Genomic DNA, 15,994 nt, shown 5'->3' with positions numbered 1-15,994 from the left:
ACTCAATGTATTATTCTCTTGTCTGTAGCTTAGAAAAAAATTGAAAAAAAAAAAAACAAAGATGAAGAGGAAAAGACAAGATCAATAAATAAACAGAACATCAAAAGTTAGAGCTGGGGCCAGCACTGTGGCACAGCAGTTAAGCCACTGCCTACAAGGCCAGCATCTCATGACTGTCAATTCAAGTCCTGGTGGTTTCACTTCTACTCCAGCTGCCTGCTAATATGCCTGGGAAAGCAGTGTTAGGATGGCAGAAGTACTTGGGCCCCTGCCACACATGTGGGAGACCCAGATGACTTTGGTCTGGCCCAGCTTTGGCCATTATGACTATTTGGGGAGTAAACCAACGGATGGAAGATCTCTCTCTCTCACTCACTCTGCATTTCAAATAAATAAATATTTTTAAAAGATTGCTTTAAAAAAGGGAAAACAAATGTAGTCACTCTTGAAGTGAAAGATTTTCAAAAAAAAATTAGAGCTGAGAATCTGATAGAATTTTTTTCTTTTTCTTATTTAAAGAGAGCTATTATATAAATTGCAGCATATGCTTCTTATACAACACCAGTTATGTCAAGTGATGTAGGTGTTTTTATGTCTATTTAGAGAAATATACAGAACAATGGCCAAAAACTATCATCAGTGGTCATCTCTAGCTCCCAGGACAGCAGTTGATTTTCACTTTCCAAACACACTTTTTTGTATGATTTAAAAAAAAAAAATTAAAGACCATATGTAACCTCTATACATCATGGCAAAAAAAAAAAAAAAAAGTAAAGTGATTTCATTTGTTTAAGAAAATCAATGATGGTCTGACATTTGGCTCAGTGGTTCAGATGCCACGTGGGACACATGCATCCCATATCAGAATGCCTGGGCTTGAGTCCCAGCTCTCTTCTGTTACGAACCTTGAAGGCAACAGGTGATGGCCCAAGTGATTGGGTCCCACCACCCACCTGGAGAACTAGCCCTGCCATCATGAGCATTTGGGGAATGAACCAGAGGATGAAAGATGTCTCTGTCTCTGCTTTTCAAATAAGTAAAACTATCTAAATTCTAAAGATTTAAATAACCATATCTGCATTTTTTGCAACTTCCCATAAATCTATAATTACTACAAAATAAAGAGGCTTTTAAATTTAATTATCAGTTCTCATAGCTTGATATATAAAAATAGTAACAGTATCCAACATATTGGGCTAAAAACAAGTCTTGTGATTTCCTACTAGAGGTCATCAATTATTCATTCCCACCCCATTTAGGTTAAAAAATTTAAAAGCTTCAAATATAGAGCCATGATCTTAGGAATATGGCATTTTAATCTTTTTTAAATGGCACAGGAAAAGCAATAGTGGGTGGAGTTCTCTGGGTCCATGAGAAAACACTTCTGCACTGACAAGTCCAGAAACCAGCTCCCTGGCACCTCTCAAGCTCCACAGCCCCACAGCACCCCTGGCAGGCAGACAGCACCCCTAGCTACACCACAGGACCTTTGCTTCTCACCAAGTGCCTGCCACCTCCTGACCATCCTCTCTACTTACTTTCCAAAAAAAAAAAAAAAATCTCACATAAAGCAATCCTATTCATTTTTTAAAAAACATACACTGAAGAAACCATAATTTTGGAAGTGGTAAATACATTCCTTCCCTGAGACCCCTGGAAGAGCTGCAGGCTCCACAGCCATGCTCCAGTTGCACTCACTCAAAGCAACTGCTCTGAGATAGAAACACAGATGGCGAGGCTGCAGGTACAGACAGACCAGCAGCAGCCAGCGTTTAACACACGAAGCTGCGAAAGGAAAGGGCAGAGCAATCTGGCACCTGCTGAAACTGCTGCCCTCCCAGGATGGCTTCAGCAAGGGCGGAGACATGCGAAAGATCTTGAAAGCAGACACAGCAGTCACAATATTCAGTGAGGCAATCTGGCCAAGAGTGTCGATGGAATAGAGACAGGTTCCTTCCATTTCAGTGCCTCAGTGACACGCCTTCAAGTCTGACTGCCAACACCAGGCTGATCCGATGCCTTGGTGATTCAAGCCTTGTGTCTGTTCTTATTGCCAGTTTCTCCTGCATTGCTGCCGTAGCAAGTCCTGCATAATCTTTCCCCTGCTCCTCTCTCCAGATTCACACCTTGCATCCCACTTCCCAGTCATAAAGACTCTCTTCCTAAGACCACCCCCCAATATCCCCTCATTGATTCCCACCCCCAAGTTCAGTTTTTTTTTTTTTTTTTTTTTTTTTTTTTTTGACAGGCAGAGTGGACAGCGAGAGAGAGAGACAGAGAGAAAGGTCTTCCTTTTGCCGTTGGTGCACCCTCCAATGGCCGCCGCGGCCGGCGCGCTGCGGCTGGCGCACCGCGCTGATCCGATGGCAGGAGCCAGGTGCTTCTCCTGGTCTCCCATGGGGTGCAGGGCCCAAGCACCTGGGCCATCCTCCACTGCACTCCCTGGCCACAGCAGAGGGCTGGCCTGGAAGAGGGGCAACCGGGACAGAATCCGGCGCCCCGACCGGGACTAGAACCCGGTGTGCCGGCGCCGCAAGGCGGAGGATTAGCCTAGTGAGCCACGGCACCGGCCCCAAGTTCAGTTTTAATACCACTCCACCGGAGTTCTTCCATGACAACACGTACCAAGTGGAAAGTCTATCAATCATCTAGTCCCAGCACTGCCGTAGAAGAATCACTGCCAGCCCCAGCCCCTCTCCCACAGACTCATGAGTTGGAAAGGTAATATCCTGAAGGGGCAGCCCAAAGCGTGGCCAAGCCCAGCCCCTCCAGCCAGTGTTACAACCTAAGGAGACCACCTGCTCCTAACACGGCAGCTTCCACACGGAGGAGCCGCAGCAACCGAAAGGATCACTGTAGTTTGGAGATGCCCAGGGCACACCTCCTTCCTTATCTTAAACTGCCTCAGAGGCCCTCAACCTGCGGTCTGGGCTTTAGCCCTTGCCCAGTACGAATTCTGAAACGGAGAAGCTGACATTCCTGCTCAAAGGAGCTCTAACTCCAAATAATTGACATCTGAGGAGTTCGCTATCCCAGGAGAAGGGCAATGCACTGAATATACACACATGAAGTAGAATTATATGACCAAAAATTATTTACCATAATATATACCCTCCAAGGGATAAAGGAAGAGATCAGTAATATGGGAGTACTTCAAAAATTCCATGGGAACTGGAATAAAAAGATTTTTATTTTTGTGGAAAAGCAATTTTGAAATTCATGCAGAGTTTTTTCATTATATGAAATGTTCATGAAATTTTTGAAGATTCTTCCTATGCATGGATTTCAAAAATTTTAAACCAAAATAAACTTATCTTTTTTTTATTTATTTATTTATTTATTTATTTTTGACAGGCAGAGTGGACAGTGAGAGAGAGAGACAGAGAGAAAGATCTTCCTTTTGCCGTTGGTTCACCCTCCAATGGCCGCCGCGGCCGGCGCGCTGCGGCCGGCGCACCGCGCTGATCCGATGGCAGGAGCCAGGAGCCAGGTGCTTCTCCTGGTCTCCCATGGGGTGCAGGGCCCAAGCACCTGGGCCATCCTCCACTGCACTCCCTGGCCACAGCAGAGGGGTGGCCTGGAAGAGGGGCAACTGGGACAGAATCCGGCGCCCCGACCGGGACTAGAACCCGGTGTGCCGGCGCCGCTAGGCGGAGGATTAGCCTAGTGAGCCGCGGCGCCGGCCCTAAACTTATCTTTTAATTCCATTTCCCATGAAGTTTTTGAAGTACCTAGTACAAACTAAGGGTATATATTAAGAAGAAAAATACAGAAGTTGAAATAAGGAACCCAATAGATGAGAAAAATGGCACAATGGATACAAGAGAACAGAGACGTACAATGGAAGTTCCTAGTTCTCTGCTCCCAGAGAGACACAGGAAAGAATTAAGAGGTTTAAAGTACAGAGATAGAGAAAATAAAAGTAGAGGCTCCACCAGGAAGATAACAGGGAACAGGAAACAAGAGGGAGAATGCAAACAAATATAAAATAAAGGGAATATTTTAAGAAAATGAATACCTCCCTAGAATTAAAAAGAGATAAAAAAAAGAGATTAAAAAAGTGATTAAAAGAGTTTAAGAGGATTAAACAGGAAACATTAAGACCCACACCAAGGTGTATTATAGAAAAATCTTAAGAGTTTCAAGATTGAGAGCAAATTCTAAAAGAATTGAGAGAGAGAAAGGCAAAGAATGAGATTAAAATCAAGTTTTCAATATTAACATCAAGAAAAAAATCAAAACAGACAATGGAGTAATATTTTTAAAACATTAAAGGAGGGCCGGCACTGTGGCACAGCGGGTTAACGCCCTGGCCTGAAGTGCCGGCATCCCATATGGGCGCCAGTTCAAGACCTGACTGCTCTACTTCCAATCCGGGTCGCAGCTATGGCCTGGGAAAGCAGTAGAAGATGGCCCAAGTCCTTGTGCCCCAGTACCCACGTGGGAGACCTGGAAGAAGCTCCTGGCTCCTGGCTTCAGATCGGCGCAGCTCCGGCCACTGCAGCCAATTGGGGAGTAAACCATCGGATGGAAGACTTTTATCTCTCTCTCTCTCTCTCTCTCTCTCTCTCTGCCTCTCCTCTCTCTGTGTAACTCTGACTCTCAAGTAAAATATAAATAAATCTTTAAAAAAATTAAAGGAAAAGAACTGTACACAGACTTCTCAAACATGAAGTATAACAAAAGATGTTGTCAGGCATTCAAAGCCACTGAAATTTTGCCATATAAAGTCTCACTCTGGGGGCCATCACTGTGGCATGGTGGGTAAAGCTACTGCCTGCCACGCCGGCATCCCATATGGACACTGTGGGGAGCAACTCGGACTAAACTGTTGCTGGAATTAAGACTTATTCTGTGCATCTGCTCTCCCACAATATGGCGCTGGGAGAGAAGAAAACAGCTTCTACGCAGCTGCCTCCAGTTCAACCAATAAACTGTAGGACCTGCTCCTGATTGGAGGAGAGCAGCGTACTCGGCGTGTGGGTAGCAGAGTTGGGATTGGTGGAAGAGGACTATAAAGGAGGAGAGAGACGGCATGCACCAGGAACATCTAAGAAGGAACATCTAAGGGGAACATCTAAGGGAACACCTGTGCAGCCCCCGAGAGAGCCGGCCGGCGGTGTGCCGCTCCCCTGCGGAAGTGGGGAATGTGGCAGGGGGAACCGCCCTTCCACGGAGGTGGAAGGGACAGTAGCCAACCCGGGAAGAACCAGCAGCAAACCCGGGGAGGGCTGAGCAGACGAAAGAACAGCGCAGGGTCCTGTGTCGTTCCTCCACGAAGAGGGGGAGTGACAGACACCGGTTCACATCCCTGTCACTCCACTTCCGACCCAGCTAATGTGCATGGGAAAGCAGCAGAGACTGGTCCAAGTTCTTGAACCCCTATACCCACATAGGAGACCCAGAGAAGGTCCTGGGTCCTGGCTTCAGTCTGACCCAGCCCTGGCCATTGTGGCCACTTGGGGAGTAAACCAGCAGTTGAAAGATTTCTTCCTTCCTTCCTTCCTTCCTTCCTTCCTTGACCAGCAGTTGAAAGATTTCTTTCTTTCTTTCTTCCTTCCTTCCTTCCTTCCTTCCTTCCTTCCTTCCTTCCTTAACCAGCAGTTGAAAGATTTCTTCCTTCCTTCCTTCCTTCCTTCCTTCCTTCCTTCCTTCCTTCCTAAACCAGCAGTTGAAAGATTTCTTTCTTCCTTCCTTCCTTCCTAAACCAGCAGTTGAAAGATTTCTTTCTTTCTTTCTTTCTTTCTTTCTTTCTTTCTTTCTTTCTTTCTTTCTTTCTTTCTTTCTTTCTTTCTTTCTTTCCTTTCTTCCTTCCTTCCTTCCTTCCTTCCTTTCTTCCTTTCTTTCTTTTTCTTTCTTTCTTTCTCTTTCTTTCTTTCTTTCTCTTTCTTTCTCTCTCTCTCTCTCTGTGTGTGTGTGTGTGTGTGTGTGTGTCTCCCTCTGTCTCTGTAACTCTACCTTTCAAATAAATAAATATTTTTTTAAAAAGTCTCACTCTGAAAATATTCATCAAGGAATTATTAAAATGAAAATAAATCCTCCAGGATAAGATATATGATAAACAAAGCTGGTCAAATAATTTCCCAAAGTTCACTGTATAAAAGAAAGAAAAAGGAAAAAAAGAGAGAAAGAACTGCCAAAACTAAATTAAATTAATCCCATTTGGGCTCCAGTTCAAGGCCCAGCTGCTCCATTTCCGATCCAGCTCCCCAATTGCCTGGAAAAGCAGTGGAAGATGGCCCAAATGCATGGGCCCTGCAACCATGTGGGAGACCTGGAAGAAGCTCCTCACTTCAGCCTGGCCCAGCCCTGACCATTGTGGCCATCTGAGGAGTGAACCAGTGGATGGAAGAATTATCTATCTCGCCCTCCCTCCCTCTCTCTTTCTCTCTGATTTTATCTTTCAAATTAATAAAATAAATATCTTTTTTTTAAAGTTTGACAACAGACACACAATTAGAATGAGGACTAGAGTTAAAGAAGAGACCCAAGATACATGTGAATTGCTACCACATTTGTATTATACAGGATAAACACAAAGCTTAATATATTTAATAGTTGAATAGGAAAACAAGAGCAACCATTGTAACAAAAATAGGACTTGTTTTAAATGACAAGGAAAAAACTTTATTCATTAGAAAGCAGAAAATGAGAAAAAAGTTTTAAAAAGTATAATAAAATGAAATATATCAAGATATTAGAAATAAGCCCTAGGGCATTATAGCATAGCAGGTTAAGCCACTACGTGACACTGGTATCCCATATGAATGCCAGCTGGAATCCCAGCCTCTCCTCTTCCAATTCAGCTCCCTGCTAAAGCACCTGGGAAAGCAGCAGCAGACAGTCCAGGTGCTGGGGCCTCTGCCACCTATGTGAGAGACCTGGATGGAGTTGCAGGCTCCTGCCTTCAGCCTGGCCCAATCCAGCTATTCTGACCATTTTGGGGGTGAACCAGCACATGGAAAAACTCTCTCCCTCTCTTTCTCTATCTATCTCCCTCTCTCTCTCTCTTTCTAGCTCTGCCTTTAAAATAAATCTTGTTTTAGAAACTGAGCCCTAAGAAAGTAATAAGCATAAATGGATCAAATTCACTAAAGGATTCTCTGATTGTACACAAGCAATACATTGACTATGAGAAACAAACACACAAAAAGATAGAGAAATAGGTTGGAGAAAGATACATCAATCAAATAGAATAAAAAATACTGGTAATACAGTAACTAGTAACATAGAATTCAAGTTCTCAAAAAATTCTAAGGAACAATGATGGAGGCTGTCTACTAGTAAAAGAACCAAAAGAATAAAATATGTGAATAATATGAAAATAAATAAAAGTAAATGATAAATAAGTAAAATATAAAGCTTAATGATAAATAAATAAAAGATAAAACTTTTGTATTATGTGGAATCTTCAAAAAGTTCATGGAAAATGCATATTATGAAAAAATACTCATGGATTTTGAATGTTTTGCACCAAAATAAATTTATAATTCCATTTTCCACAATCTTTTTGAAGTACCTAACAACATAACCTCAAATATTTGAATACTCTTAGATAAAGCAAGAGCTGACAGAATGACATGAGAGAGAAATCAACAAACACTTGAATATCTTAACGTACTCCTCTCAGAAACTGCAGAACATGCAGACAAAAAAAACATACAGAAGATCTAAATGACACACTAAATATATTCAAGCAATTGTATCTAGAAAGCTCCATTCCCAAAGAATACATAAGTATCTTCAACATTTCTAAGAAGTAACCACACACAAGGCTCAAGACTCAGTAAACTCCAAGGACTCAATATCACAGAGACCATATTCTCTAGACATGAAATTAAAAATGATAACAAAAATTAAAACTTAAAAAGTTTCCATTGGGTAGAGCTTGTTTACACAGAGAAGTGAGTGACACTGAAAACACATCATGTCAAGTTTGTGAGACACAATTCAAACACGATCCAGAGGGAAATGTGTACCTTAAAGGACATTCTTTTGTTCATTCTTTAAAGCTGAAATGGGCAAATATTTCCCTGAAAGTCATTCAAACAAAACGTGGAACACCATGAAAAATCTCTCACAATATATACATAAGAACTTTTTTAAAAGGCTTATAGAAAATGGAATCAGAAGATGTTTATTGGGGTGCAAAAATATTTTGAATTCCATACATACAAAAGACTTGAAAAGACTCATGGAAAGTGTGAATTACAAAAAATTGTCTGGATAGTATATAGTGATGTGTTAGAGTCAAAATTAAGATGCATTAAAAATATCATATAATACTAGTTTCAAGCTATGTATATAAGGTAAACTTGAAAGAAAAAATTTTGTGTTTAGACTTGGGTCCCATCCCCAAAACATCTCATTATATATACACAAATATTCAAAAATCTAAAATCCAAGAGCATTTCAGGTAAAAGGTCTTCAACCTGCATCTATCTGGTAACACACTGGATCCTCTGACTCCACAATTCACAAGAGATAAAATACAATGAGTCAATAAATAAAAATCTAAAGGAAATAAACATCTCAGACAATGGCACACACACATGTATTAACAGCTGTCTAATAGGTATACCTCAACTATTAGCCAAAGCATATTCCAGCTTGGGGGAAAATACCATGGCCTTGGATCCCATACCCTTTTGATCTATCATTAACTTGAGTAGAAAACTCACAAGACCCCGAACTCAAGTATCTGAGATGAAATACTCTTCTCTGATGTTGAAATCATGAAAATAAAACATATTTGCACACAAGTACCTGATAAGGTAAGTCAGCCATCCTCAAATAAGTTTCCATTTTCAAACAGAAAGGAGATAAACTGGGGACACCATTGTTAGGTCTTGCAAACTGATGCAAAATAATAGCATCTTTGGAGTCAATCTCTTGCTGTTTCCTGTTAAAACCAAAACAGAAACAAAGAGCAATCCACATGTTATCCATCCAGTTCCCTTAGTTCTTGAGCTGACCTGCTGCATTGTAGCATCTCAATGAACAAGCAGATGTGTTTGTCACAGGGGTTCACCCAGCAGTGAGAGAACAGAAGCTCAGTCAAAACACGAGAGAACCTTACAAATACTCTAACATTACCACAACCCCAACAGCCCAGAAAAGTAACTACACAGCCACTGCCTCTGCTCCCTGCAGCCTCTTCTCTGGTGGGCTGAGCTTGCTTGCTGGAAGCCAGCTGACCAGAGAAAATGGTATTCATTGGGGCCGGCGCCTGTGCCATAGTGAGCAAGCCTCTGCCTACAGCACTGGCATCCCATCCCAGTGCCGGATCATGTCCCAGCTGCTCCTCATCTGATTCCGCTCTCGGCTTAAGGCCTGGGAAAGCAGTGGAGGATAGCCCAAGTACTTGGGCCCCTGCACCCACATGGGAGATCCGGAAGAAGATCCTGGCTCCTGGCTTCAGATTGGCGCAGCTCCAGCTGTTGCAGCCATTTGAGGAGTAAACCAGCAGATGGAAGACCTTTCTCTCTGTCTCTCCCTCTCTCTAACTCTACCTCTAAAATAAATAAATCTTTAAAAAAAAAAGAAGAAAGAAAATGGCATTCTGTGCTTTCTGCATGCCACAGTGCTGTGAGTTTCACAGGTATGGCATTGAATCTTCACAACAACTTTGTGTGGCAGGTACCACTGTCATGTCTGATAAAAGAGGACAGATTACTAACTTGTCCAGAGTCGCACTGCTGCTAAATGGCAGGACCTGAACTGAACCAGGTGGTGAAAGCCTAACTTCTTGGCTATCAGACTACACCATAAAACCTTTCAGGTCTCTCCATCCCTAAGACCCTGGAATAACAGTGCAGATATGCTCTGAGACCCAGAATCCTGGAGTCCCTTTTGCAAACTTCTGTGTGCTTACCTGGTCTTCCACCTGTGGTGTTGAGGAACCCACCTTCTGGGTTCTCTCCCCCCCCTTCCCCCTCTCCCTCTCTCTTCTCTGCTTCACAGCCTCCACATCAATCACACAGCATGTAGTTTGGTACTGCTGCTTTCCCTTTTCTTGAGTCTCAGCCACACATCTATCTTTAGCTTTGGCTACTTTTCTGGGGGAGGAAGACTTCCTTGGTCTGGTTTTTCGGGAGTCACCACATAGTACAGCAAGGGCTAGATTCCAAGTCTGTGCTTCTGGGCCAAATCCAAGCCCTGCTTCCTCCGGGCCATGTTGCCCTCCACCTCACTCACCCAGAGAATGAGAACATACTAACTCCGCAGCAATTATTGTGAGGATGCAATCAGGCAGTCTCTGTATATATTGTGTTTACCATTTACCAAGCACTGAATAAGAGTAGCAGAATTTATTCCCATCCAAAGAGATATGATCTTATCCCCTTAAGCTACAAGATCTCATTACGCCCTGCAGTCCCACTTACTTACCACCCCTCAGGAAGCTTTGGCAAAGTTCACCTTTCATTCTATCTAGCCACATACACTTCACTCTTCCCCCGACCCTGCCCTGCCTGAAACTTTGTTTCATATTTAACGCTCGCTATTTAACATATAGTGACAATTACTCTGTAGAGTGGGTATTGTTACAGTTTAAATTTAGGGGATCATACTAATATTTTACAGTAGTCAAGGAAACTGAAGTTCAAAGAGGTTCAATTCCTCCTCCAATGAACATGAATTTAAGATCAAGTTTGTAATAACTCTAGTTCCCAAGTTTTAAGTACTCCAAGAACACCAGAATGGGCATTGAACTAATTTTTTTAACACAGCCTATTTGATTTAGACCACTTGAGTCTGGAACTTTCTAATTAACATTTATAAGAACTAAATAGTGAGTAACTTTGAATGTCCTCCACATGACAAACTCCGTTCTAAACTGTCTACATGTATTAACTGACTTAGTCAACTCTAGGGAGACTATTCCGCTGGTCCTAACTTTACAGATGAGAAAACTGAGTAATCCAAGGTTACATGGTTGGTTAAAAGCAGAGCATGAATTTAAGACCAGAAAATTTGGCTCCCTCCCTCTACACATCAGAAACCTTTGTGACTTAGGATCATTTGATCAGGCAGGTTGTTTCTTGTGCAGCTGTATTTTACAAGGTGATCTTATATGAGGTTTGTATAAAAGGAAACCAGTAGAGCATCAGCTAGTTTAAAAGTGGACGAGCTCCTACTGCCATGGCTATGGATATCACAGATAGCCATGCCTCTGTACACAGCTGATAAGTGTTAGGCTTATAGGGATCAGATGTTGATCCCTGGGCTACTTTGATTCTCTAATCTTCTAGGACAGGGTGAGCATGAGTGCCACAAGGACAAATGAGGGGTGGGTGTTTAGCCCAGGACTGCTAGGTTCAATTCCCTGCACTAGCTCCTGACTCCAGCTTCCTGCCAGTGCAGACCCTGGGAGCAAGAGATTGCTCCTGTACTTGGGTCTTTGCCATCCATATGGCAGACCTAGACTGAGTACTGGGCTCCTGGCTACCACTCAGCCCAGCTCTACTCTAGCCCTTGGGGGCATTTGGAAGGTGAACCAATACGTGGAAGCTTTGTGTGTCTTTCTCTCTGCCTTTTCTTGAATGAATGAATGAATAAATGAATGAGTAATCTTTAACATTTAAAAAGTGTTGGAGCTGACGCTATGGCACAGCGGGTAAAGCCACCGTCGTCTGCAGTGCCAGCATCCCATATGAGTGCCGGTTTGAGTCCTGACTGCTCAGCTTCCGATCCAGCTCTCTGCTATGGCCCCGGGAAAGCCACAGAGAATGGCCCAAGTGCTTGGGCCCCTGCACCCACATGGGAGACTGGGAAGCTCCTGGCTTCAGATCGGCTCAGCTCCAGCTGTTGCGGCCATTTCAGGAGTGAGCCAGCAGATGGAAGACCTCTCTCCCTCCCTCTCTCTGCCTCTGACTCTTTGTAACTCTGCCTTTCAAATAAATAAATAAACCTTTTTAAAAAAAAAAAAAAAAAAGAGCCAATGAGCTATGGGTTATGAAGTCATTACCTAATCAATAGATTTACAAACAACAAATTTCCAAATGCCTGACTGAACTTAACATAATTGCCAGGCTGTCTCTACTCAGAAAAAATAGAGGATTGAGAAAATTTGAGTATTTATTTAAAAGTACAGTGATAGGAAAAACATGGATAAAACCTCAAATACCTACTTTGGTGATACCTATTTATTAAACTTCCTAAATTATTCTCACCTATCAACTTCACTTTCTATTCTGGAGACACAGCCATAGAATATGGTTAAATCTAAAGAGCATAAAATGAAGCAAAGTGGTAAACGACTTGCAATTGCCAGTGAGCTCACTGTAGTCATTTCAAGGTGCGTTTTCTATCCCACACATTTCAGATTTTTTTTTTTCTTTGTTGGTTTATTGTCTAAACTACACAGACCACTGAAACACAGATTTCACATTCAGTGGTAGTCTCTATCATGCCACCTCTTAAGCCTTGGTCTTCAATTTCCTTACTACCTACCCCCTAGCAGGGATGGGAAACATCACACAATTACTCAGTCTGACCCTGCCACGGTGACCAATAAATCTTCAGCAGGCTTATGTTTATGGTGATTATTTCCTATGGCCCACGAATGATATTATAAATATCCAAATAGGTCCTTGGCGAAAAAAGTTCTCCAGCCCTGCAAGAGGCAGATGGAAAGTGAGGCCCCTACTATAGACCTGTCTTCTCCGAGCAATGCCCCCGTTCTTCCCAATTTTCTCCTTCCCCCATCAAAACTTCTCTCCGAATGGGTGCTTTCTAGGAAGCAATGGTAATAAAAAAAAAAAGTGCAGGCTCCACACGTGGGCACATATTCTCAAATCTGAATCTGCATCCCACTACCCTTCCTGTGTGATCTAGGGCAACTTGCCTAATCTCCTTCAGCCACTGGTTCCTTACCTATAAAGTGGGGATCAAACCTCAATACGATAGTTGTGAGGGACAAACACAATCACACATGCAAAGCTTTTCCACTCAGAGGTCCCCATAAGTGCTCAAAGCTGGGCCAGCCCTGTTTATATCATACAGGGTTTTCCCGTTCCTTTCAAGCATTTGCCAAGACACAAATGGGAATACACCAAGAATTTCAAACTCCTTAATCCAAACAAGCAACCAGAGCTCAGGCTAGTATTCTCCTAAAGGAAGAACGAGTTATCTGTGGGCAGAGGGCTCTCCTATCTCCAGAGTCCGCTTGTACCAGGGTGTGGCCTACTCCAAAGTGAGTTCTGGGCTGCAAGCTATTTCTGCAAGGTCATTTAAGCGATTTTTAGATTCAGTACTGTGAAGCCTTCACTCTCTCCACAACACAAAAAACTGCCAAAAGGCCACATGGTTTGGGGTCCTCAGACTTGGGACTGGCAAACAAAGGGGTTACCATAAAATACTGCACGGGTGTTTAGATTCTTTACGTAGCCTGAAACCTAGCTTGAAAGGGTGTTCAAAAACTACAACAAATATCAAGTAATCTAAAGAGAGAATTCACTTAGAAGCTTTTTTTTATTTGGTTCAACTAGATTCAAGGAACGGTCCTAAGTCAGAGAATTTACACGTGTGGCAAGCTTAAAATAAACTTCTCCATTATAACTACATAATATGAAAGCCAACACAGTCCCCAGATCTAAACCACTTCTCATCTTCTGTCTCAGGGACAGGAAATACTCAAAATACAGCAACCAAATTTGGCTACACAATGTCCTCTTGGGATCTCTGCAGGCCCCCTAAAGGTCACCTGGCTGCTTTTGTTTATAACCTATTGTGTTAGGATTTCCCCACTGGAAAAAGGCACTGTGCTCACTCACACTGGCCAAGAGGGACTTTCAGAGAACCGCCGGGCTTCGGTAATCTTCCAGTGACTGAGAGCTCACACACATGGAAATTCTAACCATAACCTGATGTATCAATAAGCCAAACAACCTTACTCAATCAGAGATCTCCTCTGGGGCTGATGTACCAACAGCAGGGGCCTCCATTTTCTGGAATCTCCAAGTCCATGCCGTAAACATTCTGCGGCAGCGGATGCAAGGATGCGAGTGTTTACAGCACTGAGCGACGTCTCGCTCGGTGTTACGGCAAACACGCCCATGTGCTGGCCCTGTCCTCGGGTCTCCTACTGTTCACACAACAATGACATTTAAGCCTCAAGATGGTGCTTAGGTCCAGTTCCAGATAAGCAGATAAGCAGGCGAAGACTGCATTAACACTGCACTTCACTACACTTAGCCAGGCATCTTTAAGAGGTTTCTGGAGCTTTGCAATTTCGGTCGCTTAATGATGCTGACATTTAGGGAGAGACACGGAGAACTAACCTTGCAAGCAAAAAATGAGGTTAGCAGTTAGTTTTCCAGCATTATCACCTATAAACAAACAAGGCACTCCACAGATGAATAACTTACTGTATTTACAAAGCCTAATTCTACTGTTGCAAACACGCTGCACTTAGGATCTTCCTAAGGCTGTCTCTTAACAGACTTTTGCTCCATAACGACTAGGAACCCAGAGCCTTTTTGCTTTTAGCACCCGTGTAGGAGACAAACGCTTTTCCCTCCCAACACCAGTTAAATTCTCCGGTAAACTCAGAACTGCCCCCACGGCCAGGTGGCCACGGAACGCCTTTGGGAACGGTAACGGCACGATGTTTGGGCATTCGGGCGGCGTGACCTGCTCGCACCAGCCCTGCCCGGGCCAGGTGGCCCTCTCGGCGCCCCAGAGCGGGGCCCTCTCTCCGGCTCACCTAATGACCAGGAGTTCGTGGAGCAGATACGCAGCTGCGGCCAGCAAAGCTCCCCCGGTCAAGTAAAGGGTTTTCTTCCACCAGGGATCGGAGCCCAGCCCTGCCATGATCCCACCGTAATCCTGCAAAGGGAAAGCGATGATGTCCCCATAAAAGGAGAAGGGCTCCTCGGACCCGGCCCACCAGCCGAAGACGGAGACGCTCTGGTTCCAGCTCAGATCCACCACGCACGGCCTGGACGAGGCAAAGCCAACCCCCCAGTGCATGCTGCGCGGCTGGCTCCGGGTGCCCCTCCCAGGGCCCGCGCCGCCGGCATGGGAAGGGGCCGGCGCGGCCCGGCGCGGGCTCAGCCGCTGGAGGAGGGCGCGGGTGGCGGCGACCGAGGAGGCGGCGGCTGAGGAGGAGGAGGAAGAGGAAGGGCGCGGGCCGCGGGCGGCGGGTCTGGCCGGCGGAGCCCCAGGACCCTGGGCGGCAGCGGCGGCCGCCGGCTCCCCCCGCAGCGGCCTCTCCGCACCGCTCTTTGTGTCGGCGCCTGGAGAAGGCCGCGTGATGTCATTGCTCCCCGGGGCAGGGAAACAGAGGCGGGATAAAGTCACCTACCCCGCGCCCTGCCCCCGCCCCGCATCTCCGCGGTCCCGCGGCCTCCGCCCCGGCCGGAGCTGCGGGGCCGGGGCGTGCCGGGCGGCCTCCGCGCCTCCAGGAGGCACTCCCTGGAACCGCTGGCCGCGGGGAGGCACGGGCTGCGGAGGCGGCTGCAAATGCGGCTCCTCTGCCCGCAAGCTGCAGTCGGGACCCGGATCTCGCCTCCACCCACTCTGGCCAGGCCCGCCCTCCGCCGTTGCTCCAGCCCCTACCGCGGGCGTGAGAGCAGGGAAGCGCGGGGCACACCTGGGCGGCGCGGAGCTGCGCGCAGGCAACGCCCCCCGGCGGGGGCAGCGAACCAGGGCCCGGATCAAGGTCGCAAGCCCGACCGTCCTGGCCGCCGGGTAAGCCTATGTATTTGCATCGCGTTTGAAAATACCCTCATTACGTTACAGTTAACCTCTAGGAAAGGAGATGTCTGGTTTGACAGATAAACAACAAAATATTCCCTAGCTAGAGAAATTTGCCCTCTGACACATCCAAATCAAATTTGATACCAAATCCTTGAGCTCAAAGATATGGGTTTTTGGGGGGATGTATTCTTCTTGATGCAAAAATCTGCGCAACAACTGTGCGTTCGATGTTTGTTTTTCTTTAACTTCATGTTTTAAAGTTCGTAAGTACAAAAAACTGAATTGGGGTTCC

At 45.0% G+C, this 15,994-nt stretch overlaps 1 protein-coding gene across 4 annotated transcripts in view; it reads right to left on the bottom strand.

Annotated features, from left to right (window-relative positions):
• The window catches only part of FAXC (failed axon connections homolog, metaxin like GST domain containing), a 102,623-nt gene extending 86,935 nt beyond the window's left edge, over window positions 1-15,688 (bottom strand). The window contains exons 1-3 of one of the 4 annotated variants that reach the window (XM_008263304.4): window positions 15,308-15,592; window positions 14,708-14,829; window positions 8,767-8,902 (exon numbers count right to left, since the gene is read on the bottom strand). In XM_008263304.4, coding sequence (XP_008261526.1) covers window positions 8,767-8,902; window positions 14,708-14,814 — 243 coding nt within the window. In that variant the 5' untranslated portion in view covers window positions 14,815-14,829; window positions 15,308-15,592. Of the gene's footprint in view, window positions 1-8,766; window positions 8,903-14,707 lie in introns of all 4 variants that reach the window. The other 3 variants (XM_017345295.3, XM_017345294.3, XM_002714868.5) reach the window with 3 other exon arrangements.
• Between the last annotated feature and the right edge of the window lie 306 nt (window positions 15,689-15,994).

Source organism: Oryctolagus cuniculus, chromosome 5 (assembly GCF_964237555.1).
Source record: "Oryctolagus cuniculus chromosome 5, mOryCun1.1, whole genome shotgun sequence".
NCBI lineage: Eukaryota > Metazoa > Chordata > Mammalia > Lagomorpha > Leporidae > Oryctolagus > Oryctolagus cuniculus.
This window is presented reverse-complemented; position numbering and strand designations above follow the sequence as displayed.